Source organism: Jaculus jaculus, chromosome 5 (genome assembly GCF_020740685.1).
Source record: "Jaculus jaculus isolate mJacJac1 chromosome 5, mJacJac1.mat.Y.cur, whole genome shotgun sequence".
In the NCBI taxonomy this organism is placed as follows: Eukaryota; Metazoa; Chordata; class Mammalia; order Rodentia; family Dipodidae; genus Jaculus; species Jaculus jaculus.
This window is the reverse complement of record NC_059106.1, coordinates 64,418,722-64,442,411: the sequence shown is the minus strand read 5'-3', so window position 1 is coordinate 64,442,411 and position 23,690 is coordinate 64,418,722. Positions and strand designations below refer to the sequence as shown.

The 23,690-nt window shown below is 46.8% G+C and overlaps 1 protein-coding gene across 3 annotated transcripts; it reads left to right on the top strand.

Annotated features, from left to right (window-relative positions):
- The first annotated feature begins 296 nt into the window (after positions 1-296).
- Positions 297-19,263, top strand: Ppie (peptidylprolyl isomerase E). Of its 3 annotated transcripts, XM_045150592.1 has the most exons (11): positions 297-355; positions 1,462-1,560; positions 4,876-4,919; positions 5,521-5,547; positions 5,973-6,041; positions 7,134-7,215; positions 8,690-8,790; positions 10,128-10,251; positions 13,637-13,822; positions 17,974-18,116; positions 18,862-19,263. In XM_045150592.1, the coding sequence occupies exons 1-11, from the start codon at positions 325-327 to the stop codon at positions 18,928-18,930; spliced, it is 975 nt and encodes a 324-aa protein (XP_045006527.1). In that variant the 5' UTR covers positions 297-324; the 3' UTR covers positions 18,931-19,263. The 3 variants fall into 3 exon arrangements, with proteins under 3 accessions (XP_045006527.1, XP_004665240.1, XP_045006528.1); XM_004665183.2 differs by lacking the exon at positions 5,973-6,041; XM_045150593.1 differs by lacking the exons at positions 297-355; positions 5,973-6,041 and adding an exon at positions 3,778-3,824.
- The last annotated feature ends 4,427 nt before the right edge of the window (positions 19,264-23,690 follow it).

Genomic DNA, 23,690 nt, shown 5'->3' with positions numbered 1-23,690 from the left:
CTCCTAGTCTGTCTAAAGACAGGCGGGCCGCAAAGGCCGCAGGCGGAAGCATATTTGTAAAGTTAATGGTTTGCCGATTAAAAATACCCTTGCTGATTATGTCAAGGTTTGCAGCCTACACCGCGGGCCAGCGCTGGGACCGCCGTGCGCATGTCCGTTCCTGCGCCGACCAGCACCTGCCAGGCCCCTGCCAAGGCGCGCTGGATGTAGGGAGCCGGATGCCGAGGGCCCAGCGGCGAAGGGGCGGAGCCTGCGCAGGGGGCGGAGCCTGCGCAGGGGCGGGGCGGCCGAGCTGCGGCTTCCGGCGGAAGCGCGCGGAACAAGATGGCCACTACCAAGCGGGTGCTGTACGTAGGTGAGCAGGCGCGGGCGCTCGGCGGAGCGTGGGGCCGCGGGTCCACGGAGGGTCGGAGCGTGGGGAGAGACGCGTCTCGGCTTGGGGAGGGCGGCGAGCGGCCGGCCATGCCAGGCCGGCTTTGCCTCGTGGCCTGTGAGCCCGGGAGTAACCATCCTTCCTGCTTGCCCGGCCGCCCGGCTGCTCTGCGGCCGGGAGTAGTGGAGGGATGCTAAAGGCTTCCAGATCCTCGCGCCCGTTCATTTCACAAACTTCTGCGGGAGGGGCTCGGTCCCTGCCCGGTTGGAATGAGTTCCCACACTAGCCGGAAGACAGCTTGCCCTCACTTCCACTCTTTGACAAGCTCTGTGATGGGGACGGATCATGATGACAGGGTCTTGGGTGCGGGAAGAAATCCATCTAGGAGCCGGGCGTGGTGGCGCACGCCTTTAATCCCAGCACTCGGGAGGCAGAGGTAGGAGGATTGCCGTGAGTTCGAGTCCACCCTGAGACTACATAGGGAATTCCAGGTCAGCCTGGGCTAGAATGAAACCCTACCTCGAAAAACAAAACAAAACAAAAATCCATCAAGAGAGATGAGGGCAAACTTTCCTGGTGTCGTGATGCTGCAGCTGATGTGCAGAAGTCAGACAGGGAGCCAAAGCCCAAAGGTGTGAAGTAGCCGACCCTTAGGTCCAAATGGATCATTTTCCAGGAAACCCACAGAAAATGGGGAAGCCAAGTGGAAGATGCAGGAGAGGTGGACAAAGGTTTGGGTTAGGAAGAACCTTGCATACACCGGCTGAGGATGGGGAGAGGCCTTTGAAGTTTAAGCCGAGAACTGATGGTCCGTCTGTACTTTTCCTGAGAATGTTACTGTTGGTTTTTTGGTGTTGACACAGGCAGTGGAGTCTGGGAGGTCAGTTATGAAGCTGTTGCAGCAATGTTGCAGCTAGATGAGGTTCTGATGGGTGAGGAAAGGTCTTCTTCAAAGTGTGGGTGGAGTAAATGAGACAGATGTCTGAGTAACCAAAGGACTGGGTGGAAAGGTCCTTTCCCTTGGACAGCATGGTGATGCCACAGGAGTATGGAGCACACTGGCTCAGAAGGCCTTGGCTTACTTGCAGGTGGGCTGGCAGAGGAGGTGGACGACAAAGTTCTTCATGCTGCCTTTATTCCTTTTGGAGACATCACAGATATTCAGATTCCTCTGGACTATGAAACAGGTGAGTCCCGTTGCTCTCTCTTAAGTTCAAACCCTCCTGGGCTGGAGAACATGGCTCAAGGCATTTGCCTACAAAGCTAGAAGATCCTGGTTCGACTCTCCAGGACCCACGTAAGCCAGATGCGCAAGAGGGTGCATGCATCTGGAGTTCGTTTACAGAGGCTAGTGGCCCTGGCATGCACTTTCTCTCTCTTTCTCTGCTTCTAAGTTCAAACCCACTTACATGAAAATGACATAAAAGCAAATTAAGCCAGTTCCAAGTGTGTATTCGTAGGCAGGGGGGAGGATATACTTAGTGCTTGAGCATGTCTAGCATGCATGAGGCCATGGGTTGAATCCCCAGCAACCCTACCATGAGAAGGGAGGGAAGGGGGAAAAATCATATAAGAGAGTTCACAAGGCTGCCTCCGTAGGTCAGCATGACTGATCATAATGTAAAAAGAGAATATAGCTGGGTGTGATGGCACACGCCTTTAGTCCCAAAATTCAAGAGGCTGAGGTAAAAGGATCACTGTGAATCCAGGGACAGCCTCTAGCCATATACAGATTGAGTTCCAGGCCAGCCTTGGCTACAGAGAGATCCTACCTCAGCAAAATAAAGAATATGAAAGAGGGCTGGAAAGATGGCTTTTAGTGGTTTAGACCCAGGTTCACTTCCCTAGTACCTATGTAAAGCCAGATGCACAAGGTGGTGCATGCATCTGGAATTTATTTGCAGTGGCTGGAGGCCCTGGCATGCCCATTCTGTCTCTCTCTCTTTGTCTCTCTCAAATAAATGAATAAATAAAATATATTTTTAAAAAAGAATATGTAGCTGGGCGTGGTGACACACGTCTTTAATCCCAGCATTAGGAAGGCAAAGGTAGGAGGATTGCTGTGAGCTCAAGGCCTTTGCTACATAATGAATTCCAGGTCAACCTGGGCTAGAGTGAGACCCTACTTCAAAAAAGTTAAAAAAAAAAAGAAATATGTTCTCTGTCTTCTCTGCCTGTCTCACTCAAATAAATAGATTTTTTTTTTTTAAGGGCTGGACAGATGGCTTAGCAGCTAAGGCACTTGCCTGCAAAGCCAAAGGTCCAGGTTTGATTCCCCAGGACTCATGTAAGCCAGATGTACAGGGTGATGCATGCATCTGGAGTTTGTTTACAGTGGCTGGAGGCCCTGGCATACCCATTCTCATTTTCGCCCTCTCTTTCTTTCAAATAAATAAATAAATAAAATATTTTTTAAAAAGATATGAAAGAATATTCTGAGGACATGGTTGTAGGCTGCATATGCTTTGCAGAGTTTGAAATAAGAAAGTTTTCAAGCTGGGCATGGTGGCACACACCTTTAATCCCAGCACTTGGGAGGCAGAGGTAGGAGAATCACCATGAGTTTGAGGCTACCCTGAGACTACATAGTGAATTCCAGGTCAGCCTGGGCTAGAGTGAAACCCTACCTCGAAAAAAAAGTTTTCAATAGTCTGTTTGGAATAAACTACACTGAGGTTTAAGTGTCATTTCAAACCACCTTGCTGGCTAGGTATGCCATCACACATGTCCTTCATTTTATTTTTTAAATATTTATTTATTTGCAAGGAGAGAGAGAATATGAAAATGGTGTGCCAGGGCCTCCAGCTGCTGCAAATGAACTCCAGATGTATGTGCCATTTTATGTATCTGGCTTTACATGGGTACTGGGGAACTGAACCCAGGTCGTTAGGCTTTGTAGACAAGTGCCTTAATCACTGAGCCATCTCTCCAGCCCTTGCTTGTCTTTTCTTAGCAGCTATACTACGTGTTGAAGCTGCAGAGAAGTCTGGCTGTAGTTACAATTCAATCTCAATCTTTCTTCCACCCCCCCCCTCTTGTTTTCTTCTCTCCCCTCCCTTTCTCTTTTCGGCTAGCCTTAAACTCATTCTTTAGCCAAGGATGGCTTTGGACTCATTCTTATGCCACCTCCCAAGTCCTAGGATTACAGGCATGTGCCTCCATATCGTTAAATATATTTTTTTAATATTTTATTTTTATTTATTTGACAGGGGGAGAGAAAGAGAATGGTCGCGCCAGGGCTTCCAGCCACTGCAAAGGAACTCCAGATGTGTGCGCCCCTTGTGTATCTGGCTAACGTGGGTCCTGGGGAATAGAACCTAGGTCCTTTTGCTTTGCAGGCAAATACCTTAACCACTAAGCCATCCCTCTACCCCTCTTTGCTATATTTATTTTTGTTATTCAAGGTCTCTCTCTAGCTCAGGCTGACCTGAAATTCACTGTGTAGTCTCAGGTAAGATCTTTGTTTTAGTCCTGAATCTACCATCAGTTTTGCATAGGATTGTTAGCAAGGACTTTAAACTCTAAGCCTAGGGAATCATCATTTGTAAAAGTAGTAAGGTAATATTGCTGGATATGATGGCATAGCTTGTAATCTCAGCGTTTGGGAGACTAAGGCAGGAAGACTGGGAGTTTAAAGCCAGCCTGGGCTACATAGCAAGGCCCTATTTACAAAAACATGCAGAATGATTATTTACATTGATGTTCTAATACTCTTCTAGTCTCTGAGTTTTATAATTAAGTTAGCAGTATTGTGTCTGGCCCTTGTATTTATTTGTGTGTGTGCACGTGCAGATGAATGCACACATTTATTTGCAGATATGCACGACTCATGTCCAGACACATGTACCACTTTGTGCATCTGGATGTATGTGGGTACTGGAGAATTAAACCTGGGTTGTTAGGTTTTGCAGACAGCCATCCCTCCTGCCCCAACAGGGTACTGACAATCCTTTTGGCTTGGCTTCCCAAGTAGTTGGTATTATATATGTACACGGCTGTCCTCAACTTCAAATTGTATATTTAATTGATAGGCTAAGTTTAGACTTTCTTTCTATCTAGTTGTGATACATGCAGAGGCTAAGGTTTAAGTTAGAACTAAACGTTCATTTTAAAGGATAAGAATCTAGTTCATTATTTAGCTCTGTCCAGAGAGAAAACTCACTATTGCTTAAAATGTTTAAAGGGGCTGGGCATGGTGGCACACGCCTTTAATCCCAGCACTCAGGAGGCAGAGATAGGATTGCTGTGAGTTCGAGGCCACCCTGAGAATACATAGTGAATTCCAGGTCAGCCTGGGTTAGAGTGAAACCCTACCTCGAAACACACACACGCACAAAATGTCTAAAGGGATTCAAAGAATTTCCTTCTTCCCAAATAGTAGTTAGGAGGAATTTCTGGTCTTTGGACACAGCATGTAACTCACCTCTTTTTTTGTGATCATTCTGTTGTCTTCCATTGTCTCACATGGTGATCACTTGTATGTTTGTTTATCCTTTTGGCAGAAAAGCACCGAGGATTTGCCTTTGTTGAATTTGAGTTGGCAGAGGTGAGAAAATTCTATGTTGCCTTTGTTTAGTCTTTGATCTGTAGCATTGTTACTGAGTAGAAACTGTTCTCCATTGGGTTAGGTTCTGGGTCTCAGGCTGATGCTTTCAGATGGCCAGAAGTGTACTTGAAGGAAGGCTTCTGTCAGTCAGACTGTTGATCTGCAGGGCTCCTGGGCCTTGCTTATTCTTTCCTGGCAGTGCTTAGGATGATTTATTTATTTATTTGGAGTGGGGCAGGGCCTTCAGCTGCTGCCAACACGTGTGCCCCTGCGTGCACATGTGACGTTGCATGCTTGTGTCACGTGCGTCTGGCTTACGTAGGACCTGATGATTTGAACAGTTCTTAGGCTTCATAGGCAAGTGCCTTAACCACTAAGCCATCCCTCCAGCCCAGGATGATTTAATATGCCTTCAGCTTGGTGGCTGATTGTGACTCCTCCACCAGCTCAAAAGTACACTAAGAAGTGTTGTTAGTTATATACCCAGTCTAGGTTAGGGAGTGTGGAGGTATTCTGTTGTTTGCTTGGCCAGTGAATGTTTTCAGATCTGCAAGCGGTACTCAGCTATAGGCCTAACATACCCCTTGTCTTTCCTTGGCAGGATGCTGCAGCAGCTATCGACAACATGGTATGGCTGAAGTTACTTTTTGCTAGTTTAGAGGGTCCATGCTCAAATAGTTGCTCTCTCAATCTCCAAAGTGTTAGGGTTGTATGAGCAGATAAAACTTACCATCAAGTGAAAATATTTACTGTGAGCTGATTCTGTGTTAAATTAATTATTACTCAGAAATCTTTCTCCATTTAACCACAGCATACTTCCTAATCACCCTTGTTGGTCTGTCACTCGCTGGCTGCCCATGCTTAGGTAATAAACAGCAAACATTGCAAATCAATTGAGACTGTATATTCTGCAAAAGAAGCAGGATTTCATGAAATATTAGACCAGACCAGTTAACAATTGAGAGGCTTGGAAATGATGAACTCTTAAGGATTTGTGCTCTCTTTGAGATTCTTATATGTCATTTCCTTTTTGGGGGTGGGGGAGAGTCTCAGGCTGTTTGGCTTACCTGGAATTCACCTGGTGATCCTCCTACTTCAGCCTCCAGAGTACTGGGATTAAAGGCATGTACTACCAAGCTTGGCTTTCTTTATGTCATTTTCATGTCAGTTATGAAGTACAAAGGAATCATATATTGTGGCTAGCATTTTGTTAGAAAAAAATTCTTCAAGCTAGCATCTTCTCTCCTGTTACAAGTGCCCATTTTAAATAAATGCATAATTAATTCTGAATAGTAACTGAAATAAACTTATATTTTCTATATTTCTATTTTCATCATGAAGTTACAGTCAATTTTTAAAAAATATTTTATTTATTTGCAAGTCATTGAACACAAACTCCAGATGCATGTACCACTTTGTGCATCTGGCTTTATGTGGGTTCTGGGGAATCTAACCCAGGTTGTTAGGCTTTGCAGGCAGGTGTCTTAACTGCTGAGCCATTTCTCCAGACCAACAGTCAATTTTTTTGTTGTTGTTGTTTTTTGTTTTTCGAGGTAGGGTCTCACTCTGGTCCGGGCTGACCTGGAATTAACTCTGTAGTTTCAGGGTGGCCTTGAACTCGTGGCGATCCTCCTACCTCTGCCTCCCGAGTGCTGGGATTAAAGGCGTGCGCCACCATGCCCGGCCCAACAGTCAATTTTTTAAAAAATATATTTTATTTATTTATTTGAGAAAGAGGCAGAGAGAGAGAATGGATACTCTAAGGCCTTCAGCTACTGCTGATGACCTCCAGATGCATGGGCCATCTTTGCATCAGGCTCATATGTGTACTAGGGAACTGAACCTGGTTCCCTATGCTTCTCAGGCAAGTGCTTTAACTGCTAAGCCATCTCTCCAGGCCATTTCCTCACTTTTTACTATGAAGTTTTTATTACTGCTTTAAGGTTCACATTAAGTGACCTTTCCCATTGCTGATTAGCTTTGTTTTAGATAACAAAATTTTCCCTTGTCTTTGCTCTCAGCTACCCATTCACCAAGCATATTGCTTCCTGTAAGAGATCAATTTACATGGTTTCAAAGCTGAGCTTGTCACATCAGAGTCCTTTGAACCCAGAATTCCTCTTGGTAGTACAAGTCTTTGTCTGAAGTAATTGGAAAGCTACCAGACTCTTTCTTCTGACAGAGGTTAATCAGCTGGATTTCCAATTTTTTCAGAATGAGTCTGAGCTCTTTGGACGGACAATTCGTGTCAATTTGGCCAAACCAATGAGAATTAAGGAAGGCTCTTCCAGGCCAGGTGAGTAATTTACTATTCCCTATCCTGCCCTCCAGCTTGGCCCCCTTTTATTCTTACATAAATACAGCTAAACATTGCTTGTGGTGTGAACAGAAATGGAGGGTGGGTCACATTGGTGAAGGGCATGTATCTCTTTTATGGGGAAACAAGAATTGCAGCTGTACTGCAGAGCTAGAGTAATTGTTCCTGTTGGGAGGAAACCCTTGCCTAGCTTCTCATCTTTCCAGTTTTCTTAGCACTTCATTTGGGGGGAAGGGCTGAAACTAACAAAAGCCTATCATTGCCTGTGGCATAGATTATTTATTTATTTATTTGCATGCATGTGCATGTGTGGCATGCATGCATGTGTGTATGCACACTTGCATGTGTTGAGACCACAGGTTGACACCAGGTATATTTGTTTAAAATGTTTTACTTTTATTTATTAGAAAGAGAGAATGGGTGCCCCAGGGCCTCTAAGCACTGCAAAGGAACTCCACGTGCATATGGCACTATGTGTATCTGGCTTAGTGTGGGTTCTGGAGATTCAAACCTGGGTCTTTAGGCTTTGTAGGCTAGTGCCTTAACTGCTAAGCCATCTCTCCAGCCTCTAGGTATGTTACTTGATTGCTCTTCACTTTATTTAAATGAGGCAGGATCTTTCACTTGAACCCAGTGCTCGCTGACTTGGCTAGTGTAGCTAGCCAGCCCACTTGCCCTGGGAACCCTCATCTCTACTCCCAAGCACCAGGGTTATAGGAGGACTGTCATATCTACCTGGCATTTGCATGGGCTGGGATCCGAACTGGCCCTCATGCTTGCATGGTGGATGCTTTATCCACTGAGTCATCTCTCTGCGCCTAGAATACGTTTTTTTAAAAAATTTATTTATTTATTTATTGACTTGATGAGTGAACGAGAGAAAGAGAGTGAAAGAGACTGGGTGCGAGAAAGAGATTACAGGGCCTCCAGCCACTGCAATGCATGCAGTACCATGTGCATCTGGCTTATGTGGGCACTGGGGTATCAAACTTGGGTCCTTAGGCTTTGCAGGCAAGTGCCTTGAGTGCTAAGCCATCTCTCCAGCCCTAGAATAATTTTTTACATAGGCTGTTCCTAGTGTGAACTTTGTCTTCAGACTTTTCAAGGGGAACTCCCTAGCCAAGGGGGCCACATAGATGATTAAAACAGCTATATACCATAAGGCTGATAATTGGATTTTTTTTTCCACTTTTATTTATTTGAGAGTGGCAGAGAGCGAAAGAGGCAGATAGAGAGAGAGAGAGAGAGAATGGGCATGCCAGGGCCTCCAGCCACTACGAAGGAACTCCAGACGCATGTGCCCCCTTGTGCATCTGGCTAACGTGGGTCCTGAAGAATCGAGCCTCGAGCCAGGGTCCTTAGGCTTCACAGGCAAGCGCTTAACCGCTAAGCCATCTCTCCAGCCTGCGATAATTGGAATTTTTAAACATCTGTTTGATTCCTTTCATTGCAGTTTGGTCAGATGATGACTGGTTGAAGAAGTTTTCTGGGAAGACTCTTGAGGAGAATAAAGAAGAAGAGGGGTCCGAGCCTCCCAAAGCAGAAGCCCAAGAGGTGAGACTGAAGGCTTGTGCTTCCAGAAGAGAGGCTAATGCTGCTTATAGACTTTTCTGTTTTTAATGAAAATTTGCAAAATCTATACATTTACAAGAGTGCAGAGGGTGGATATCCACCCGAGAACTTGGTGAAAGCAGGGATGGGTGAGTGGCAGGGAGAAGCCACAGGTGCTGGTCCTTTCTCTGTTCAGGCAGCTGCCGAGGAAGACGCCCAAGTGCTCTGCCTGCTGGCTGATTCAGCACCCTGTCTTCTTCCTGCCTGCCCTCAGGATAGTCAGATAGTGCGCCTTGTTTCAGGGTTCTCCCTTCGTAAGACAGCCTACCTGGGCACTTTGCCTGGTTCTCAGCACACCTTCCTGGCCGGTGCCATTTGGGCTCCCCCACCCCCGTGCACCTGTGCTACCTTGTGCTCCCTTCTTTCAGTTTTGTCGGGGTTAGATCTCATACCAGCCCAGACTGACCTGGCACTCACTCTGTCGTCCCAGGCTGGCCTTGAACTCACAGCGACCCTCCTACCTCTACCTTTCGAGTACTGGGATTACAGGTATGCCCCACCACACTCGGTGACTGAATGCATTTTTTAGGCAGTAAATTGAATGAGGCTTGGGGTCTTGAATGATGTATCTTGTTAATAAAAATATGAGGGGAATGATGTGAATAACAAGACTGGATTTGAGGGGAAAAGTGGTTTTGTTTTGGTTCCAGCTATTGCCTAACCCTTTGTGACCCTGGGCAGATTACACAGTAAGTGCTCTGAGCATTGCCACTGCCATTGTGCTGCTGCTGTAAGCAAACAGCAGTATTCATAGCCTCTGTGCCCACATGATGCCTTAGCACAGGCTTGTTCAACTGAACCAAAAACAAGAGACTAACGCTTGTTTTTTCTCTTTGAAACAAATGTGGTGGTGGTGTTACTTGTCTGCTTACCCTGTGCCCAGTTTCATCTACTTAGCCTGTAAACTACAGCCTCCATTGTCCTATAGCCAGCCTGCGACAGCACGATCTGAGCATGGAGGTGGGAGACAAATGTGTTCAGAAACGTGTGGGGCTTGGCCAGGGAACCAAACACGAGGATTGGGTATTCTAGGCCAGCTGCAAAGCAGGGAGAAGTGAGCTGGCATGTCTGAGACCAAGCGTGGGGTGGCGTGTCTGTGTCTCCTAGTTAGCTGGCTCTGAGTGCTGTGGACATGGTTCTTGTCTACTGCAGTCCTGTCACAGCCCGGCCCCTTCCTGTCAGCACTCCAGCTGTCACTGGAGCGGTCTGTGGATATGTGCAAAAGAATACTTGTCCTCCATTTCAGGGAGTTCTCTAACTAACATTTCTTTTGCTCCTAGGGAGAGCCCACTGCAAAAAAAGCCCGGTCAAATCCTCAGGTGTACATGGACATCAAGATTGGGAACAAGCCGGCTGGCCGCATCCAAATGCTTCTACGTTCTGATGTTGTGCCCATGACAGCAGGTAAGCAGAACCCTGGGCTTGGGTCACCAGGAAGCTGGTGGCAGAACAGTCTTGTTGCTGCCTCACTTCTGCGTCCTTGACAGTGTTTCTGACCTGAGTGAATTTGAGGTATCTGTTCCTGGGATCTGGTAACAGATGAGCCAAAGCAAACATTTTTTTAAGCTTTCTTACTTTTTTTTTTTGTTGTTGTTGTTTTTTTGGCAGGGGGCGGAGGGGGGCGGGTTTCGAGGTAGGGTCTCACTCTAGTTCAGGCTGACCTGGAATTCACTATGTAGTCTCAGGGTGGCCTCGAACTCACTGTGATCCTCCTACTTCTGCCTCCCAAGTTCTGGGATTAAAGGCATGTGCCACCATGCCCAACTTATTTTTTTAAGCTAAGTGCTGTTGTTGTTTTTTAAATTTTATTTATTTATTTATTTATTCATTTACTTGTTACTTATCAGAGAGAGAGAGACAGAGAGAATGGGCACACCAGAAACTGTAGCCACCGCAAACGAACTCCATACGCACGCGCCACCATGTACATCTGGCTTATGTGGGTTCTGGGGAGCTGAACCTGGGTCATTAGGCTTTGCAGACAAGCGCCTCAACCACTAAGCCATCTCTCCAGTTCCTAAGTGCTGGTTTTTAATAGATTTTTTAAAAATACAAGTAATGTACTCATGATTAAAAAAAAAAGCCACACACATACAACAGTACTGCATCCTGTCCTATACTTTAATTATTTACTTAGTGGTTTAATGACCGAACATCACAAAACCTACTTCTGAAATCATCAGAATCCTGTTACTGTCCCCATACCCTGCCATGCCATCAACACCATTTGCTGCTGCTTGGAGACCGCCAGTTTATTGCTGTAGATGATTCCTTTGGTTTTGACTTAATTATTGGAAGATAACATCTCTGGGTTTTTTTTCCCAATTTTTTTTGTTTATTTTTATTTGAGAGCAACAGAGAGAGAAAGAGGCGGGGGGGGGGGGGAGAATGGGCACACCAGGGCCTCCAACCACTGCAAACGAACTCCAGACGCATGCACCCCCTTGTGCATCTGGCTAATGTGGGTCCTGGGGAATTGAGCCTCAAAGCAGGGTCCTTAGGCTTCATAGGCAAGCGCTTAACTGCTAAGTCATCTCTCCAGCCCAGCAGTATTATCTTTTTATTTGCTGCTTCAAAAAGAAATTAGTTGCCGAGCATGGTGGTGCACACCTTTAATCCCAGCACCTGGGAGGAGAGGTAGGAGGATCACCATTAGTCAAGGCCACCCTGCGATGACATAGTGAATTCCAGGTCAGCCTGAGCTAGATTAAAACTCTACTTCAAAAAAAAATTAATTTGTGGTGGGGTGGAAGAGATTTTTGAGATAGAGTCTCATTCTGTAGTCCCAGGCTAGCCTCAAACTCACAGCGATCCTCTTAACCTCTGTCTCCCTAGCACTGAATTTAAAGGCATGCCCCACCACACCGGGCAGGAAATTACCTTTTTACAATCTCTTTTCATATGTCTGTCTTCCCTATGGGGTCATCATAGTTTTGGCTAGGTTATAGATTATACTATGTGTACAGCATTTTGTTTTGTCTGGAGTTGACAATATTTATTTAATCCTAATTCTCCCAGATTGGAGATTCTATACCCTGCTGTTTGCCATATTGGTGAGGGGAGGTAGAGGTAGAGTTGAATGCCTCAACAGCCAGTGTAGCCATTTACTGGGTATCCGTTATGGTACCTCAGCCCTTGTCTAACACAGAGGCCCTCTCACCAGAAAGCGCACCTCAGCTGGCTGCCAGGCCAAGAGAGAGGCGGTCCCCAGCAGCAGGACTGAGGACAGGACGGGAGTCAGGGCTAAAGCTGCTTTCATAAACAGGTTTTAGCCAGATTTGCTGTTTCTTGGAATTACTGTATTTATCATCACATTTGGAGCTGAGCTTTTGTAGTATAAAGTAAATTGATTTCTGGGTTTTACAAGCTTAAATTCAGCTTCCTCAGGTCTGCTCTACCAGTTATGATTCACTTACCTAGCTTTTTCTCTGTTACTGCTATCTCCTCTTTTTTTTTTTTTTTTCTTTATGGAGAATTGCACGTCAGGGTCTCCAGCAACTGTAATCGAACTCCATATGCATATGCCACCTTGTGTGCATGTGTGACCTTGCACACTTGACTCACCTTGTGCATCTGGCTTGCATGGGTCGTGAAAAGTTGAACATGGGTGCTTAGGCTTCCCAAGCAAGCACCTTAACTGCTAAGCCATCTCCCCACCCCATCTCCTTTTGTTCACATTTATTTTTTGGCAGAGTTGGGTGTGGTGATGCACACCTTTAATCCCAGTACTCGGGAGGCTGAGGTAGGAGGATCTCTTGAGTTTGAGGCCAGCCTGGACTACAGAGTGAGTTCCAGATCAGCCTGGGCTACAGAGAGACCCTGCTTTAAAAAAACTAACCTAAGGAAAAAAAAAAAGAGGAAGAAAAATTATCTATACAATACATGTTTGAATTTTTTCCCCTGTCATCATTTCTTAGACAATACATGGTAACAGGCATTTATGTAGAATTTATATTATACTAGGCACCATACATAATTGAGAGATCATATAAAGTATAAAGAATCCAAGAGGTAGGGGTGTTTTAAAGTTTTTATTTATTTATTTACAAGCACAGAAAGAAAGATAGAGAGGAGACAGAATGGGCGTGCCAGGACCTCCAGCCACTGCAAACACACTCCAGATGCATGTGCCCCCTTGGACATCTGGCTTACGTGGGCCCTGGAGAATCGAGCCTGGGTCCTTTGGCTTTGCAGGCAAGTGCCTTATGGCCAAGCCAACTCTCCAGCCCATGTGTGTATTTTATTTGGGATTTAAGAATACCCAGGTTTTGATTTTGCCCAAGGTTCTTAGAACCATTCCCATAGGGATACCAAGGGATGACTATACAGAACTTTACAAATTAAATACGTAAAACAAAACACTATGTTCCAAAGAGGTTTTTCTTTTTTCTTTTGCATGTGAGTGTATATGTGTTGTAGATGTGTAAGTTCATGAGTTCATGTGTGTACAAGGATGCCTGTGCATGTTTGTGCTTATGGAGGCCAGAGGTTGGCATTGGATATGTTTCTTAATCGTGCTTCTCTTTTTTTTTTTTTTTTTTTCTTTTTTGATAGAGTCTCACTGAACCCTGGCACTTAACTGATTTGGCTAGGCTAGCTCACCAATAATAAATCTTGAGGATCCTCTTATGTCCACCTCCCAGTGCTGGGAGTATATGTGGATGCCTCCATCCCTGGCTTTCTTATGTGGGTGCTAGGATCCAAACTTGGGTCCTCATGCTTGGGCATCTGCCCATCCTTTTTATTTATGTGTCTGTAACCTCAGCACTGTTTCTTTTCTCAATGGCAGAGAATTTCCGTTGCCTGTGCACCCATGAGAAAGGCTTTGGCTTCAAGGGAAGCAGCTTCCACCGCATCATCCCCCAGTTCATGTGCCAGGGTGGTGACTTCACAAACCACAACGGCACTGGGGGCAAGTCCATCTATGGGAAGAAGTTCGATGATGAAAACTTTATCCTCAAACACACAGGACCAGGTACAAGCTGATTCTGGTGTGGCACTGAGCCAGGCTAGGCCAGGGCCGGATGATTGTGCCTCTTGGAGGATAGGCTGCACTTTGGCTGAGGGTTAGTGGTTGAGAGAGACTCCGCTGCTGGACGGACGGGAAACATTCAGCATCGCTGGAGTGAGTTTCCTCTGCACCTCCACTCTCATCCCGCTAGGTTGGTGCTCCCTGTTGGCCTAGCTTAGAGTCTGTGGTTGCTGCTGTGAGCTTTCTGCCTATAACACCTGTGTCCCCATTAGACTTACCTACCTAGTAAAACATTAGTGCTTGAATTCCCTACAACTAGAGAAAAACACAGACTTATACTCAAAGATCACTTGAAATTTATGACTAGAGATCTGACCAGAGTGCTCTAGCTGGTGCCCAGTCCCAGTCTGAGATGACAAGCTCATATGTGTCTGCACTCCTGAGGCCCTCATGTCCATTTGCTGCCTCTCCACAGTCTGCCTCCTCCCTCTCCCCCTTCCCACATAGTATGCCCCTTTGCCCTACTTAGGAACATGGCTTCTACTGGTGTCCTTCTTTGTTTTGTGTAATATATTTCCCCTGATATCAATCTTAAAAAGAAAATGAAAGCTGCGCATGGTGGCAGAGGATCGCCATGAGTTCAAGGCCACCCTGAGACTACATAGCGAATTCTATGTCAGCCTGTACTAGAGCAAGACCTTACCTAGAAAAACCAAAGAACGAAAGAAAGATCATTCTTGGACTCTTGTTTCCCTGCCAGCTATCACCCTTGACTTTTAGTGTACACTCTAGCAAAACTTCCTGAAAAATGATGTAAACTCACTGCCTTTATTCTCTATAACTCTTTTTTTTTTAATTTTTTTAAAATTTATTTATTTGAGAGCGACAGACGCAGAGAGAAAGACAGATAGAGGGAGAGAGAGAGAAGGGCTTCCAGCCTCTGCAAACGAACTCCAGACGCGTGTACCCCCTTGTGCATCTGGCTAACGTGGGACCTGGGGAACCGAGCCTCGAACCTGGGTCCTTAGGCTTCACAGGCAAGCGCTTAACTGCTAAGCCATCTCTCCAAGTCTTTTTAGCCATCTACTGCCAGCTTGCCACTCAAACAATTCTTCCCCCCCCCCCCCCGGGGTAGGGTCTCACTCTAGCCCAGGCTGGCCTAGAATTCACTATGTAGTCTCAGGGTGGCCTTCAACTCACAGTGATCCTCCTACCTCTGTCACCCGAGTGCTGGGATTAAAGGTGTGCGCCACCACGCCTGGCTCAGATGATTCTTACTGAAGATGCCAACAGCCTCTTTCTTGCCAGTAGCCAGCTCTTCGCACTCACCTTGTTCTTCCTCCCGGCAGCATTGTCTGTGTTAGCTCTGTGCTCTTAAACCTTTCTTTGCTTTGCTGGCAGGATTCCTCCCTCATGTAGTTTCCTTTGACTTAATCTGATGCTTGTCTTTTTAAAAATTTGTGTGTGAGCTCGGCATGGTGGCGCATGCTTTTAATTCCAGCACTCTCCACTTTTGAGGGGGAGGTTATGAGGTGTGTGTATGTGTGTGTGTGTTTTGAGGTAGGGTCCCACTCTAACCCAGGCTGTCCTAGACCTCAATCTGTAGTCCCAGACTAGCCTTGAACTTGTGATCCTCCTCCTCTGCCTCCTGAGTGCTGAGATTAAAGGTGTGTACCACCACACCTGGCCTGAGCCCTGTTTCAGTGTCTTACTCTTTCCTCACATTCACCTAAACGTGGAAGTCTCAGCTTCTTCCTAGAAACCTAGTCGACTGCACCTCTTTTTCTACCTGAGAGTTAGTGCTGTACCTAAGTGCAGAGATGATAAATCCTACCTTCCTACATTATTTTTAAGGTTCTGTAATTAGTAGGAAAAACACCAAAAGCTGGTAATAACTAGGTGTTTTCTATGTGTAAGCATTCAAGCACAGCTGTGCTAGAAGATGAGCTGTTTGGATATGTGCACTTGCACTCAGAATAGCAGTTAGAAATGCGGGTGATGTATCTGCTGGCCGCTGGGCTACCATTAGCAGACTTGCTGGTGGTGGCCTGACTTTGTGAAAGGACAAACATGGTCAGATTCCAAGTTAAAGAATAGTATTCTGGGGCTGGAGAAATGACCTGGTGGGTAAGAGTCCTTGCTGTGCAAATGTAAAGAATCTAAGTTTAGTCCCTAGCACCCAGGTAAAAAGTCACGTGTGGCCACATATGCCTGTAGCACCAGCGTACAGTGGTAGAGGCAGGATCATAGCTGGTGCTCCCTGGTCTGCCAGCTGAACTGAAAAGCGGGAGTTCTACTTCAGTGAAGAGGCTGTCTCAGGGGGGCAGAAGAGCAACAGAGGAGTGTACCCTGCATCTTCTTCTAGGCCCTTCGTGTATGTGCACAGGGAGCATGTGTCTATACACATATGTACATGAACACACACACAAAATAGTGTTCAACATTTCATTGATTTACATCGTCACTGCATTCTTAGAAGCTTATTTTTCAGGTTTATTTATTTTGCCCATCAGTGTTTTGAGGCGCAGAATCTTACTCTGTAGCTCAGGTAGTCCTCCTGCCTCTGCCTCCTGAATGCTGGTGTTATGGGCATGTGCTGCCACACTCAGCCCCTAGATTTCATAAAAATTTTGGGCCTGTATATATAATGGGATTAGGTTTTAGATGCAGGTTAATTATATAAAACATTTTTCACCTGCATCATTCTTTGGCAGGACATTTGAAAGACCAATAGGACTTGAAACTTGAATCTATAAACCAGATGCGCCCTATATTCCAGTTTTCTTTCCAGGCGCCTGGCTATGGTCTTCACTGGCTGTCCCACGGGCTTGCACTTCAGAGGTTAAACTGTTTCCTGATCTTCCTTAAACTCTTCCACCCCACCTCCTCTTTTCATCAAGTGACACCACTGTCTGCTTGTCGCCTGGTCAGAAACAGGGTTCATCCCGACTCTTCTCCTGTGTTACCCACACCACAGCTGCCTTCAAGTCGCTCTTAGCCCAGCTATCCTCCTCTCCCTCCTCCCTCCATGCCTGCCTCCAGCTGCTATTCCTGATACAGATGTCCCTGTCACTGCACTGCATCTGTTGTCTTAGCATAGCTACATTTTAAATTTTTTAAAAATTTTTATTAGCATTTTCCATGATTATAAAAAAATATCCCATGGTAATTCCCCCCCCACACCTTCCCCTTTGAAATTCCATTCCATTGCTACATTTAAATGACCTTTCTTCAGCAACTTAATCTCTCCTAGGGCTAGAAGTGTGTCTGCACGTGAGTTTGCACGGGTGTGCATGCGTGTGGAGATTGATGCCTGTGCCGGGTGTCTTCCTCTATTAATGTCTACCACTTTATTTATTTATTTTGGTTTTTCAGGGTAGGGTCTCTCTCTAGCCCAGGCTGACCTGGAATTCTCAAGGCCAATTTTTTTTAAGATTTTTATATTTATTTATTAGAGAGAGTAAGAATGGGCACACCAGGGCCTCTAACTACTACAAACAAACTCCAGATGTATGTGCCATCATGTGCATCTGGCTTACATGGGACCTGGAGAATCGAACCTGGGTCCTTAGGCTTCACAGGCATGTGCCTTAACTGCTAAGCCGTCTCTCCAGCCCCTGTCCTGGAATTCTCTATGTAGTCTCAAGCTGTCCTCTTAACTCACAGTAGTGCTCCTACCTCAGCCTCCTGAGTGCTGGGATTAAAGGTGCGTGCCACCATGCCTGGCATTTTACTTTACTTTATGGGGGTCTCTGGAGCTCACTGATTTGGCTAGATAGGCTAGTCAGCAAGCCCGGGAATCATACAGTCTCCACCTTCCCAGTGATGGGATTAGTGGTGCTCACCACCACACTTGGCATTTTATGTGGGTGCTGGGGATCCCAATTTGGGTTGTCATGCTCTCAGAGCAAGCACTCTACCCACTGAACATCTTCCCAGGCCTCTAGAACTGCTTTACTCTGTTCCAGAACTGAATGGGCCTGGTTCCAAAGCAGACTACTTGTATGGAAAGACAATGGCCATGGAAAGATTGAGACAAGGCGCCACATCCTTGGGGCCTGTGCCTCCCAGAACCCGAGCCAGCCTGCAGGTCTGTCCAGGTCAGCACAGGGATGCTTTGTAGGCTCGAAGCTGACGCCCTTGTTCTCTCCTAGGCCTCCTCTCCATGGCCAACTCTGGCCCAAATACGAATGGCTCCCAGTTTTTCCTAACGTGTGACAAGACAGACTGGCTGGATGGCAAGCATGTGGTGTTTGGGGAGATCACTGAAGGCCTGGATGTTTTGCGGCAGATTGAGGTAGGTGCCTGGAAATGGCCTCCACCTCCTAACCTAGGATGGAGAGAGGGAGGGAGAGATGATATATATACACTCTTGAGGAAGAAAGAAGGAGGGGGAGAGAGAGAGAATGGGTACACCAGGGCCTGTAGACGCTGCAAACAAACTCCAGGCACATGCACCACCTTGTGCATCTGTCAAGTTCTCATTGTTGGCAGAAATCACCTGACCAAGAGCAGCTTTTGGGAAAAAAAGGATTTATTTTGGCTTACAGACTTAAGGGGAAGCTCCATGATGGCAGGGAAAAAAACAGTGGCATGAGCAGATGATGGACATCAGCCCTGGCCAGCATAAGGTGGAAAATAGCAACAGGAAGGTGTGCCAAACACTGGCAAGGGGACACTGGCTGTAATACTCATAAGCCTGCCCCCAACAATACACTGCCTCCCGGAGGTGTTAATTCCCAAGTCTCTATCAGCTGGGAACCTAGCATTCAGAACACCTAAGTTTGTGGAGGACATCTGAATCAAGCCACCATAGTGGGTCTTTGGGAGTCAAACCTGGGACCTGGGACTTTGAGGGCAAGTGCTTTAGCTGCTAAGCCATCCCTCCAGTCCTTAACCTAGGTTTTGAGTAGGAAGCCCTGTGGTCATAGAAGAGCGCACTTCCACTAAGGCTCCAGGTCAAGGAGGTGATTGTCCTTGAGCAACCCTTCAGTCACCGAGCTCTCGCCTTCTCTCACTTCTCCTCTGTTCCTCCCATAAAGGCCCAGGGCAGCAAAGACGGGAAGCCACAGCAGAAGGTGATCATCTCTGACTGTGGAGAGTACATGTGAGAGCACGCTTTGCTCCCCTCGGCTCTTGCCTCGACGGGTCAAGGAAGGAGCTGCCAGCATCCAGGGTTCTGGCCCTGTGGGTGCCCTGTGAAGCCACATGGCCTGAGCCCTTCCTTGGGAGCAGCTCCTTGACAGCGTGGCCTGACCTGCCATCTTCTGGACTCTTTCGCAGGCACGGCCGGGGCCTGGGAGCCAGCACAGGTGCGGCCCTGCGCCCTCAGGCAGCTGTGCCTGCGCCGCTCTCCCACGTGTGTGCCGCCAGGGCCTGTTCCAGGCCTTCTGAGGCAACTGGATGGCTTCTTTGCTAAAATAAACTCTGGTTTTTGTACTGTGGTTTCCAGCAAGCTCCTGGGAGTTGTCTGTCAGAGATTTATGTCCATGGCTGAGCTGTGTCCTGGAGGCCTTCTGCCAGGTCTCTAGAGCATGGCATCTTCCCCATGGCTGTGGTTTCTTCCCGTGGGCCGATTCCCTTAAAGGCCACGTGGTGGATATTCATACCAGGTGTCTTTGGCATACCATATCAGGGTAATGCAATCAAAGAGGGTGTAAAACCTGCTTGCTTCTGTTGCCTCTGGTTCTAGCTCATGTTGCCTGTCTGTGCCCAGCAAGTGACCTAATCAGCAATGGTGGGTCTTATGTTTACTTAATGTTCACTTTCATTCCACGGATTTTTAAAAGTATTTTTTAAAGACTTCAAGGATTTGACGTGCCTTCTGTGCCAGGTACTGAGCTTATTGTCAGGAGACAGGTGAGCGTACTACCTGGTCCTCGTCCAGCCTGCGGCCTGTGATGTGAATGAGGCTTGTGGGAATGCAGCCATGTCCGTCTGTTATATGTTGCCTGTGACTGCTCTTTCGTGACAGCAGCGGAGTCGGGTCATTGACAGCAGACACTAATGGTCAGAGTTCTCCAGAGGATACATATGCATAAGAGGCTGAGTTAAGGAACTCACATTCGTGGGGACCGACGTGCCAGATGTACAAGGGCAAGCAGCGCGCTGGCGGAACCATCCTAGTCTTAAGGCAGTGTGGACGCGGAATGCCTCTGCTGAGCTTAGTTGTCTTCCTCCTAATGAAGGCTTTCAACTAATAGGATGAGGCCCACCCACCTCTGCCTTACTCCACTGACGTAAATAAGAATCCATCTAAAAATACTTTCAGCAACATATAAACTGGTGTTTGACCAAAAACTGAGTCCTGTGGCCCAGGTAAGCCGGCCCTGCTAAGCTCTTTATACAGCCTGAGGGCAGGCATTTGAAGAAGGGAGCATAGCACTTATTTCAGGGCTTGTATGAGCACCAGGGGAGCTTAGCAGAGCCTCCCAAGAGAGGATGAATTCCTGTGACAGTGACCTTGTTACTCTCTGCCTGGCGCTTTCTGCTGCTTGCTAATAGCTTGGAGAGTTGAGACCATTGGGCATTTGTGAAAGTTCAGCAGGTTTAGAGGGGTTGGGTATATCATTCCTCTCCCAGGGCTCCATCTGGGTGTCCACGGATTGAATTCATACTGATTCAATACTGTATAGGTACACTGAAGCTAAGATGAAAGGTCATCCAGATTGGTGAGGCAGACCTGGGGTGGAGACTTTGCCTGCTCTTGCCAATGGCAGTCGAGTCCTAGGAGACCTGGCTCAGCCTCAATCCATGAAGGTATGGGGAGGGGGCCTACGAGTGACAGTCTGCTCAGGAAGGACGGGCTAATACTCAAGGCCTTGGGGGAGACACAGTCATGGTCTCTGTGGTACCGAGAGATGCCATGTGGGAAGACACAGAAGCTGGTCCTGCTCTGACTGCTCATAGCACAGCACTGCCCTCCTGCCTCCATAGAGCAAAGCCACATTCCCTGGAACTGCCTAGCTTCTGCCAGGCCTCACTGTCCACAATCCCACTGCTCCAGCTTCAAGAGTGAGGGCCCATTCTGTGGTGGCGGCACCAAGAGATACCAGGACTGTGGTTCAAGGAACAGGATCAGTTTCCTCACAGGCAGTGGATGTCCCTAGATGCTGCTGTAGCTGCCACCAGGCAGCCATGTTTTCAAAAAATATAATCAGAAATTTGCACTATAAAGTGGGGGAAATGGTGTTGCAAAGCAATTTACATAGTACAGTATGATTCTAGTTTTATAAAATTAAGCATAGGGATTAAATAAAGTGACCAAAATAGTAATGGTGTGTTGATTGGAGTAATAGAACTATGGTGATTTTACTGTTTTTTGTTTGTTTTTGGCTAGAGAGAATTGGCACACCCAGGCCTCAGCCAGTGTAATTGAACTCCAGATGCATGCACCACCTAGTGCGCATGTGCAACATTGCATGCGTGCATCACATTGTGTGTCTGGCTTACAAGGGATCTGGAGAGTACAATATGGGTCCTTAGGATTTGCAGGCAAGCATCTTAACCACTAAGCATCTCTCTGATCCTGTATTTTATTTAGGTGGTTTGTTTTTTTTTGGGGGGGGGGGTTCAGGATAAGGTCTCAGTCTAGCTCAGGCTGACCTGGAATTCACTATGTAGTCTCAGGGTGGCCTTGAACTCACAGTGATCCTCCTACCTCTGCCTCCTGGGTGCTGGGATTAAAGGTGTGCACCACCACACCCAACTAGTTTTGGGGTTTTTTTTCTTTTTCTCCAAGGTAGGTTCTTGTTTTAGTCCAGGCTAATCTGGAATTCACTATGCAGTTTCAGAGTGTCAGGGTGGCCTTGAACTCACAATGATTCTACATCTGCCTCCTGAGTGCCAGACCAGGCATGGCAGTTCATGCCTGTAATCCTAGCATTTGGGAGACAAAGGCAGGAGGATTGCCACAATTTTGAAGTCAGCCTAGGTTACATAGGTAAGACCCTGGATCAAAAACAAAAATGTGGGTCTGTGCTTGCCTAAGATCATATTTATTTATTTTGGTTTTTCAAGGTAGGGTTTCACTCTAACCCAGACTGACCTGGAATTCATTATGCAGTCTTACGGTGGCCTTGAACTCGCGGTGATCCTTGTACCTCTGCCTCCTGAGTGTTGGGATTAAAGGCATGTGCCACCACACCTGGCTACCTTGCTTAAGATCTTAGTACTATAGAACACTTGATGGGAAGTTCTCCATTCAAACTACCACAAGGGCCAACTGGTGGATTCAGATATTCTCTCAGCAGGATATGGCTTCCCAAGTTTGTGGGAACACAAATTTTACCACCTATCTCACCACTTGCTCTGTGTTTAAAGGTGTTGTGAATACAAAGTCTTACCCTCCAAGAATGCTGTATGTAGATTTTAAGGAAAAAGAACGGTTCTGAAATAGGTGTGTCTTGTACCGCATATTTTAGTTAATTGTACAGAGGTGGCTGCAAATGAGTGAATTCATTTGTAATAACAGGTGCAGATTATTAACCATTCACATGCCTAGTGCCCAAAATGTTTGCACATATCCAATCTTTACTAGGAAGGCAAGAACCAGCTCTTGCCTTTAGAGGAAGAAACAGAGCCCAGACTCAAGTCCATTGGCTCCCAGAAATCTGTTCATAATACATTCCTCTCTTCCTAGTTCTCAGGATGTTTTCATCGTGTTACTTGATTACCTTTGAAGACAGTGACTAAAAACTGCTAAAAAAAAAAAAAAAAAAAACCAAACAAACAAAAAACTGCTGATGTGGCTTGTGGGCCAGTATTGCGTACCCAGACTGCTGGCCACTTCCTTTTTCGTGCTTTCCTCCCTGGCCGCTGTCACTGAATTCTCATTGGCAGTGGGGGATTCAAATTAACTAACCTTGTTTAATGCCTTAGTCTGCTGAAACCAGATAAACAACAAGGAGAGCAAGCATGCTTGTAATGGTGCTTGCAGCTGGCATGCCCGTCAGCTGCCATGCTTGGTTCAGCAGATGGGTAACTTCTAGAGTAACATGTGGGTTGTGTACTCATTCACAACTGTTTCACGGCTTAAGGGCTTTTCCACTTCATTTGATGGCTGCCTGAATGGCAAACATCACTGGAAGTCTGATGAGCAGGTAGGCTGACAGTGCCCTGTTTGCCAAGGCACAGGTGCTAGCCATGCCTAGCTGCAGCACCATCTCTATTCTGAACAGACCACAGGCTCACACTGAAATCCTCGCTCCCACCCCAGCGAGAGTGCAGCTCCCTACTTCCCCAGGCACAGCCACCCCTGAACGACAACTGCTGTCTTATCTAGTGCCTTCCTGGCTCCCCCACCCCGGCCAGGAGCAGGGTGGCAGGGCAGGAGAACAGCCGTTGCCCCCCTCAAGTTGTCCATGCCCAAGTTACCTCTTTTCCCCAGAAACATATTAAGGGACATCTCTTGTTCCTCAGAACCAAGGCCTCACTCTCCCTCCACCATATTTTGATGATATAATAACCCTCCTCTACTAACCCTGTCCCCAAGAATCTGATCATCTCTACTGAACCTCACAGAATCTATGATAGTCTTACACTCGTTTTTCCCGTTCTGTGTGAAAAGGACAACTATTGCTATGGCTTCTGTGGAGTGCACTGCTTGGCTGATAGGTGGGGTGTACTCTCTACCTGAACCTGACGTTCCTGGTGCCCTCTTAGCTATGCCAGATCATTGGCTGAGCATGAAAGATACCGGAAGTGCAACAGTCTGCCATCAAAATAACTGGCTCATTTAAATGTTACACTTGCCTAAAAGACCAGTGATGAGAAGGAGCTGTTAGAGAAGGTCTAGAACAGCATCTAGGTCCGGTTATGTGCCACCTGGGCTCCACATTCAGAGTTACGAGGTTGCCTCTGTGCCCTGGCT